The sequence below is a fragment of the Palaemon carinicauda genome, chromosome 9 (genome assembly GCF_036898095.1).
Source record: "Palaemon carinicauda isolate YSFRI2023 chromosome 9, ASM3689809v2, whole genome shotgun sequence".
Lineage (NCBI taxonomy): Eukaryota > Metazoa > Arthropoda > Malacostraca > Decapoda > Palaemonidae > Palaemon > Palaemon carinicauda.
The window spans coordinates 111,357,770-111,368,152 of record NC_090733.1 but is presented as its reverse complement, the minus strand read 5'-3'; the positions used below and the strand labels follow the sequence as shown (position 1 = coordinate 111,368,152).

General features: G+C 36.4%; 1 protein-coding gene across 1 annotated transcript in view; it reads right to left on the bottom strand.

Annotated features, from left to right (window-relative positions):
* Positions 1–10,383, bottom strand: part of LOC137647047 (oxysterol-binding protein-related protein 1-like) — a 578,280-nt gene that overhangs the window by 499,342 nt on the left and 68,555 nt on the right. The window contains 2 exon segments of the mRNA XM_068380189.1: positions 4,413–4,517; positions 8,836–8,928. Of these exon segments, the coding sequence (XP_068236290.1) occupies positions 4,413–4,517; positions 8,836–8,928 (198 nt within the window).

The following is a 10,383-nucleotide window of genomic DNA, read 5'->3' as shown; positions in this document are numbered from 1 at the left end:
CTGTACATAATTTACCTTGATGGCTATCATATATATGAACATTACCTAAAAAACATACAGTACTGTATTTGAATGTCATATATTCCTATATTATTGTTCTGTCATTCTAATCTTCATCTCTTGGCGGTATCACTTTCCCTTATATACAGTTCAGTGTTGTGTCAACTAATTGTAATATTAACATTATCTACTGCATCAATTGCTATGTAATTTTATGATTGATTTTGGTTGTGGGTTCAATAAGCCATTCACAATATTTCATTTAAAAGAAATATCCCTTATCTTGACAGAAGATTATTTTCAAGTCTAACTGCTTTTACTTTTAATAGTACACGCATCTGTTTTCAATAATAAAACTTGACTAGCTTTCACTTCGAGTCAAGATGGATTGAAGTTGAAAGTGGTTATAACTTTATTTTGCTAGGGCGAGTTGTTTTCTTTTAAAGATCTAAAGTTATACATACATACATATACCAAGGCACTTCCCCCAATTTCGGGGGGTAGCCGACATCAAACAAATGAAACAAAAAAGGGGACGTCTCCTCTCTATGTTCCTCCCAGCCTGACAAGGGACTCAACCGAGTTCGGCTGGTACTGCTAGGGTGCCACAGCCCACCCTCCCATTTTATCCACCATTGATGAAGCTTCATAATGCTGAATCCCCTACTGCTGCTACCTCCGCAGTCATCCAAGGCACCAGAGGAAGCAGCAGGGCCTACCGGAACTGCGTCACAATCGCTCGCCATTCATTCCTATTTCTAGCATGCTCTCTTGCCTCTCTCACGTCTATCCTCCTATCACCCAGAGCTTCCTTCACTCCATCCATCCACCCAAACCTTGGCCTTCTCCCAACAACTCTTTCATTCATCACATTCTTTAGCAGACAGCCACTTTCCATTCTTTCAACATGGCCAAACCACCTCAACACATTCATATCCACTCTAGCTGCTAACTCATTTCTTACAATCGTTCTCACCCTCACTACTTCATTCCTAACCCTATCTACTCGAGATACACCAGCCATACTCCTTAGACACTTCATCTCAAACACATTCAATTTCTGTCTCTCCGTCACTTTCATTCCCCACAACTTTGATCCATACACAGTTGGTACAATCACTTTCTCATATAGAACTCTCTTTACATTCATGCCCAGCCTTCTATTTTTTACTACTCCCTTAACTGCCCCCAACACTTTGCATCCTTCATTCACTCTCTGACGTACATCTTCTTCCACTCCACCATTTGCTGCAACAACAGACCCCAAGTACTTAAACTGATCCACCTCCTCAAGTAACTCTCCATTAAACATGACATTCAACCATGCACCACCTTCCCTTCTCGTACATCTCATATCCTTACTCTTACCAACATTAACTCTCAACTTCCTTCTCTCACACACCTTCCAAATTCTGTCACTAAACGGCCAAGCTTCTCTTCTGCGTCTGCAACCAGTACAGTAGCATCCGCAAACAACAACTGATTTACCTCCTATTCATGGTCATTCTCGTCTACCAGTTTCAATCCTCGTCCAAGCACTCGAGCATTCACCTCTCTCACCACTCCATCAACATACAAATTAAGCAACCACGGTGACATCACACATCCCTGTCTCAGTCCCACTCTCACCGGAAACCAATCGCTCACTTCATTTCCTATCCTAACACATGCTTTACTACCTTTGTAGAAACTTTTCACTGCTTGCAACAACCTTTCACCAACTCCATATAACCTCATCACATTCCACATTGCTTCCCTATCAACTCTAGCATACGCTTTCTCCAGATCCATAAACGCAACATACACATCCTTACCTTATGCTAAATATTTCTCGCATATCTGCCTAACTGTAAAAATCTGATTCATACAACCCCTACCTCTTCTAAAACCACCCTGTACTTCTAAGATTGCATTCTCTGTTTTATCCATAATCCTATTAATCAGTACTCTACCATACACTTTTCCAACTACACTCAACAAACTAATACCCCTTGAATTACAACACTCATGCACATCTCCCTTACCCCCATATAGTGGTACAATACACGCACAAACCCAATCTACTGGTACCATTGACAACACAAAACACATATCAAACAATCTCACCAACCATTCAAGTACAGTCACACCCCCTTCCTTCAACATCTCAGCTCTCACACCATCCATACCAGATGATTTTCCTACTCTCGTTTCATCTAGTGCTCTCCTCACTTCCTCTCTTGTAATCTCTCTCTTATTCTCATCTCCCATCACTGGCACCTCAACACCTGCAACAGCAATTATATCTGCCTCCCTATTATCCTCAACATTCAGTAAACTTTCAAAATACCCCGCCCATCTTTTCCTTGCCTCCTCTCCTTTTAACAACCTTCCATTTCCATCTTTCACTGTCTCTTCAATTCTTGAACCAGCCTTCCTTAATCTCTTCACTTCTTTCCAAAACTTCTTCTTACTCTCTTCATATGAATGACCAAATCCCTGACCCCACCTCAGGTCAGCTGCCCTGTTTGCCTCAATTACCTTGCGCTTTACTTCCTCATTTTTCTCTCTATATCTTACATACTTCTCTACACTATTACTCTGCAGCCATTCTTCAAAAGCCCTCTTTTTATCTTCCACTTTTACCTTCACTCCTTCATTCCACCATTCACTGCCCTTCCTCATGCTGCCTCCAACATATTTCTTGCCACACACATCACTTGCAATCCCAACAATATTTTCTTTTACTAACTTCCACTCCCCCTCTAAATTACGTTTCTCTTAATTTCACTTCATCATATGCCATTTTCAACTTTTCTTGATATCTAATTTTTACCCCCGGTTTTATTAGCTCTTCAACCTTCACTAGCTCCCTTTTACATCCACCCACTCTATTCCCCCACTCTTTTGCTACAACTAATTTTCCTTCCACCAAAAAATTATTAGACATACCGTTAGCCATACCCCTAAACACGAGCACGTCTTTCAATCTTCCAAACATTCTTTTAGTTATCAACACATAATCCACTAACGCCCTTTCTACTACTCTTCCATTTACCACTCTTACCTGTGTATACTTGTTTTTATCTTTCTTTTTGAAAAAGCTAGAACTTATCACAATTTCTTGCTCAACACACATATCTACCAGTCTCATTTTCACCTGGTATGCCATACTTCCCAATGACACATAATTCCTTCTACCGAGTCCTTCTACACACCTAGTTAATTCATTCCAGAACTCATTCCACTCTTCTTCACTTTTCTCACAACCTGGACCATACACACTGACAAAAGCCCAACATTCCCTACCAAAACTAACCCTTACCCACATTAACCTAGATGATATCTCCTTCCATTCCACTACTTTCCCTATCAGCCATTCACTCAGCAATAAAGCCACAACTTCTCTTGCTCTTCCCCTTTCAATCCCAGACACTCTACCAGACATTTCACCAAACATCACTTCACCAATATATCCATCCTTCTATTCCTAAATATACTTCCAATCTCACATCTTTTACTCTCTATCATACTACATCCACGCACATTCAAACACCCCAAAACTATTGTGTGAGGAGCAGTCACTCTCCCCCCAGCTCCACCTCTTTGATGTCTCACAGGATTATAATACAGGAGGGGGGGTTCCCAGCCCCCTCGTCCCGTCCCTCTTACAACACGCAGGGATACGTTGGCGCTATTCTAATTGTTAGGTTTATTAGTCTTGAGGAAGGATCTTGGGGGAGAATGTATTCTTACATTGGTTGCCTATATTTTAAGGTGGTTTATTGTTCATAGAATAGAGGATTCTTAATTTTTCTAAATAGCCTCTCACCAACATAAGGTAATCCATGGGAAGATTATTATTGTTTTGCAAAAGTGATAACCATCCTGAGAGAACTTCAGTGATAGGCCATTTACCATCAGTACCTTTGAGGGTTGTCAGTCTGTCAAGTAAGGACATAGCCCTAGCAGCAAAGATTTGACTCAATTCTTTTGTTTTGAATAACGACATGAGCTACAGCTACATGAATTCTACATTTATATGCTCATTTACGTTTTCAAAGTAATCTGATCCCCATTCAAATCCATATTTTTGTTATGGAGTCCAACTATAGCAGGAGGATGAGAAACAAACAGGTAAAGAGGTCAAAAATAAGAAAATTTCAGTCAAGACTAAAGATTTGGGACCAAATGAAGACTCGGTTCTTAGTACGTACTTGCAACTCTCTCCAAAGCAAACCACCTCCAGTCTATGACAATTTTTGTAAACAACATACTATCAAACCAATTGTTCATGGATTACACCATGAGCAATGCCCTATGGGATAAATTATGCTTTCTGTGAAGACTTCCAACCTAAAAGATAATTCCTTAGTAAAACACATGAAACACGAAAATAATCATAGTCATTGTCTGAAATCAAAGTCCCTTACCAACTTCATTACTTCTTCCGACTTTCCTTCTCTTGCATAATGCAATAAACGTTCTTCTTTCCTCCTCTGCTCAGTCTTCTCTGCTGCAAGGATGAGTTTCTTGACCTAACAAAAAAAACCATTACAAAGATGAACATCTTATATTTTCACATTTATAAAAAATGTTAATAAGAAAGTGAAAAAAAAAAAATATTTACAGTAATGTAAATACTGTATATTATATTATACTACCTTGATAAGAAAGTGAAAAAAAAAATGATTTACAGTAATGTAAATACTGTATATTATATTATACTACCAAGATTGATGGGGTTACTTAAAAATAGGTCAATCACTTGAAAAAAGAAGCCGACAATCTTCCCTTTTAATGAGGCCTTCACTAAAAGGTCACTATTAGGAATGTAATTCTCATCATAGAGTCAGATTCATATATATGTTACTGTACTGTATATGTAAATCTGTATTACGGATTTCTCTTTACGTTACAGGTTTCTAAGGGCAGATAAGTTTCACATCTCTTAGATTTTACATTAAAAATAGTAATCTTTGGGCCTAAAAATTAATAAATTAAAGTAATAAATAATAATACAGAAATTCAGTTCGGTAGTACTGTAATGATGCAATGCATAGTTTGTTTAGTTTGTCAGGAAGAAGAAACTGCGTAGTGTGCCATAAGTGACAAAAAATCCCGCATCTTTAGGAAATTGAAATTCAGGAAGCATGAGTAGAGTCAACTAGTTTGCCTAGATGATTTTATACAAGGCCCACTATTGGCCGCTAGAGGAGACACAGAGCAACTGTCAGACCACACAATCACTAAATTATACTATACAATGCTTTCCACTTTTCCTCTAGGCATATGTACAAGATATTGCTCTGCATCTTTATCTTTGTAGAGTAGTGTTTTTTGCATTTTTCGCTAAGATTGTGAATTGCTTGCAAGTACTACTAAGCCAACAAAACATTCTGCCCCTTCTAAAATTTTGGGCAGAGAATCCAAGCATCTAAGAAATATGATTACAATAGTGGAGACAATGAAACTCCTTGACATGCCTAGAAAAGGGATAAGCTTTGCAGGTGTAGGTCACCATTACAGCACCAACAAATTTCCTTTTCAGTGATGTACAGTTTTACACTTTGTACACAGTATGTAAAAAATTAGAGAAAATTACTAGATGCTAAATATGTCATATGGGGCTGAAGGAAGTAGAAATCCCTAATATAGAATGTTTTATGGGATTCAAAGGGTTAAAAAAGATTATTTAAAAAGTTAGTCATGGTTGTCCTAAAAAATAAAGAAACATTAAAATCAATACCATACAGTACTGTATTAGTAATCAAACTACAGTAGGGTCCCGAATTATACGTGTTCGAATTATACGATTCCCCTTTTATGCGATCGCTATTTTCCAAAAATATATTTTCTGTATCTGCTAAGCCGTTCAAAGTCTGCTAGTCAAGGACTACAAAACGTATCAAATATATTGTCTTCTTAAGTCTATTGGTAGCCCTAAATATGGTGATTTATAATAAATGTTACAAAACAATATTAACATTACATCTTATTAACATAATTTCATAATAAAAAGCCTATTTAAGGATAAAATTCCACATCAACAATGAAATCAACTGTTAACTGTGCGAGTCCAGCTGACAAAATGTAAACAGAATTGTGGTTATGTTCTCGGCAATCTTTATCTTTCTCCAACCTTTCGATAATTTTAATGGTAGTGTTAATGATGATATATTAAAGCATTATTTTTGTTTAGTGCAGTATTTATAAAAGCTTTATTTTTCCCTTCAGGCGTTCAAGGTTTTCACGTGTTTGACTGGGTTCGTTTATCGGCAGTGAATAGCCTAAACTTCGATAACGAGTCGGCAATATTTTGTCATATTTTAAACAGTAAACATTTGATTTGCAAAGATTGGTTTTGTAGAGTACACGGTATAATTATAAAAATCTCTCTCTCTCTCTCTCTCTCTCTCTCTCTCTCTCTCTCTCTCTCTCTCTCTCTCTCTCTCTCTCTCTCTCTCTCTCTCTCTCTCTCTCTCTCTCTCTATAAGAAATAAAACCTTACTGTAGTTCACATATGGCAACCTGAGTTTATGAATGAAATTAACATGACTATTGTTAGTTCTGGCGATCAATTCCTCACGAAACGAAAACACGGCATTCAATTACAACAGCTGATTCTCTCTCTCTCTCTCTCTCTCTCTCTCTCTCTCTCTCTCTCTCTCTCTCTCTCTCTCTCTCTCTCTCTCTCTCTCGTGTTATACAATACTTACAATTAGATGAAGAAACCAAAATCACTTTTCTTAAAGTGTCAATCAAATACAAAACGAAAAAGTTATACCGTGTATACATCCATTTCAGTCGTAGCTTAAAATAAAGCATCCGATTTCTTCAGCAAACCACTATTTTTTGGGAAACATCATTTTATTCTAGAAAATTGCTACTCGTTAAATAGTTAATTGCACATTAAGAAAGCGTGTACTTTAGTTTTTAAATTTCGGATGTGTGTTAAAAATCCGAGTATTGTTGACTTCTTTCTGTTTTACTTTTGGCTAAGATCAGATCAGCTGACGTCTAGCTGCCAGTCTCAAGAATAGGCGCATACGAATACAGTAACAAAGTATTGTTTATACCATTTCTGAACTTATTCAAAACATCTATACAGTTGATATTACATAAGCACCAATGTGTTATAACCTATCATATTTTTTTGTTTAGTACATTTAAAACTAACACACACACACACTCACGCTCTCTCTCTCTCTCTCTCTCTCTCTCTCTCTCTTCTCTCTCTCTCTCTCTCTCTCTCTCTCTCTCTCTTTCTCTCTCTCTCTCTCTCTCTAACAAATGAAATCTTTGTTGCTTCACAAAGTTTGTTATATTGAAAATCAATCATGATTAAATTTTCCTTACTTTCTCTAATCTCGCACCATCTCTGTCACATCGAACGTTATAGCGGCAACTTAATTGTTCGATAACTTTAAAAATCGGCCTAGTACTTACTGCTTCTCTTACTTTTTTATAGATGGTTTCATAATTGAAGTGGGTACAAGTTGACTTATAACTAAAGTTAGGAAAAGTATTTTGGATATGGAATGGACAATCATCTTTAGTAACAGTTTAGAATTATCGTAAATTATCATTCTGTCATTAGCGGCAGTTTGTTATTGTTGATTAAACGCAAAAAGAAAAAATAGTTTTCCTGCTTTGCCACGTATGTAAGAATTTATATTAATATGGTAAATAATAATTGTAATAACATATTTACCAAAAGCTTTTAATATCATTATTTATCTCTTTGATCATGCGTGTTTAATGCCTACGTTTGTTTATTATGATCGAAGATGGAGCGTACAGTAAACGAATGAAAGGTTTCCGTTTCAGGCGGCGTCATAAAGAAAAACATAACATTATATGAATGGCATTCATTTCATTTATTTGGAAGTTCTAAGAAAAATTAAGTAGAACATTGGTAATAGCAAAATCAACATATAATCAATACTTGGTAAGATTGCTGTCGATGCAAAAACTAACCAATACACAGATGTGTAAATGCGTCTGTTTCTTCGTTATGATCAGAGATAAACGTAAACAAAACATTGGTTGTCGGTTTTATTGTGCTTTTTGGCGTGTTTAGGAAACGGATGATATAAAATCGCCTTTATTTTGATAATTCTGGATTTTCAATGATACAACAAAAGCTAGTCTATAGAGTGATGGTTTTGCTATTCACCAGTTGTCTTAAACAATAGATATGACAAACATTAAAATTTGCCTGTATTTTGGGTAGCTTTATAACGGAAAATGTATGGTGTTTACACCCATCCTGGTTTTGATTTTAACCTTTTTTCAAGTTATTATAACTTTAAAGCATATTAAATATTTGATTTATTTACAAGAACAATTTGACATTATAAAAAAGATGCAGTATAGTACATAGAAAGTATTGGAAATGGGTAGTAAACACGTTTGAATAGGCAAGTTGCTGGTTGCCATGGCCCCAATAGAATTATTTCTGTTAGGTGTGTTTCAAAATACAGTATGCGATTTTCCATTTAAACAAGGTCATTCATCAACCAAATTCTCGCATAATTCGGGACCCTACTGTACCAACATTACTCTGTATGTGAAAGACATAAAATCACTAATTTAGAATATGTTTTCTTTAAGTCAAAAGAATAATTGGATGATCATTAACAATTAATAAATTTCCATTAAAACCCTGTTCTTTTAAAACAAATTCTTTCCAACAAGAGTGAATGGCCTAGAAACCAATATAATTACTGTATATTAAACTGTGTTAACAAAGCAATATGATCAAACACTGTTGCATAAGCAGATATATCTGCTTTACTAGAAAGATATTCGATCTAAACCTTAATACTGTACCTAAAACAAAAAAGAACTTACCTGAATATCCCGAGGAAGATCTGATGGGCGCAGCCCATCTCCATTGATTGTTGAAACACTCGCACCATGTTCCAGCAGCAGCAGCACAACATCCTTTGATGAGGTATAAAATATTCATGAGGAAAGGGAAACTATATTATTACATAAGAAGTCATACATTACTCAACTGAACTTTTTATGGTATATCAAATATAATAAAATACAAGGAATTTCCAGTTGCCTAAATAAATATATTTTGAATATGGTCTGTTGAAAGGTAGAAATTTGTAAACAGACTTTACACAAATCTTGAACTTTAAGATGAAAATACTTATGAGCTTTCCTATGCCACATTACTGTACAGTACTTAAAACTACAAATTTTATACAATTTGTATTTTTCCTAGCTATACAAACCTGATTCATTTATATGGGGCTACTCCTAATTTAGTTTTCTACAACCATACAATCCAAAGAAAATTGGTTTGATTGCATCATGCTTCGTTGCTAGGCAACTGCTGCGCATGACACACAACATTTGCTTCCTCACAACACTCACCTCGTAAAAGACTTGCAGGGCAGTTAATTCGAGACCTTTAATAAATGACTCAGGCTTGTATAGCTAGGAAAAATACAAATTGTATAAAATTTGTAGTTTATTTCCTATGCAGATACAAACTTCTGAATCTTCCTTAGGTGGCAGGAAGTCTAGGTGAAGTTAAGAGGTCTGCCCTTCTTCTCTCAAGATACAATTACTATGAGTAATAGCAAGAGATAAAAGTGAATTATTTGTGCACAGTGTAGCCGGCTTTTAAAGAGGCAAGGCCTTAATTTTATTTCTAGAGAATTGAATACTTTGTCAGAGGGGAATTAATATGAACATCAAGTGTTGCATAGTATCAAAATTTCAATATATCATCAAATATATCAGCAAGTACTCAACTCCAAGGCATTCTTACTTGCATTGGGGTGGATTCCAAGTACCGTAAAGGTTTCAAGTCCAATCATGATCACCATCCACCTTAGTGCCCATATTACATACCCTTATAATGCAGAAAATAAATGATGCCTGAGATAAGAGCAGTTACATATCCCATAAGAGCTTATTCTGTTGTTAGATTATTTTTTGTGCTGCAACAATAAGGCCTACAGAAAAGGTGTCTAAAAACACGTGTGCGCAATCATTAAGATGATAGCTCGTAAAAGTGGTTTGTCTCTTCCAAACACCAACTGTGCTACAAAATGGTTTTTGAGGAATGCTAGGGTTGTGGTAAGCCCACATATATCATGTGCTCGAGGGGGGCCATTGGAGAGGCTTCCCCTGAGGATTTTAGGCTCTCATGATTGTTTCTCTAATCCGGAAAAAAAACTGTATTCCTGTATACTTTCTTTTTGGAGTGGCCAGTGATCACAAACAAATTGGAGGTTTTAGGCCTAAGATACTGCATTCTTTACAAATGCTTACACACTGCTCTTACTGGACATAGTAACATGTCATCCGGCATAGGTTTGTACACGGCTTGTTTTAGGTCCCTTAAAACTTTAGACACGTCCCAGGAAGGGGGTTTGA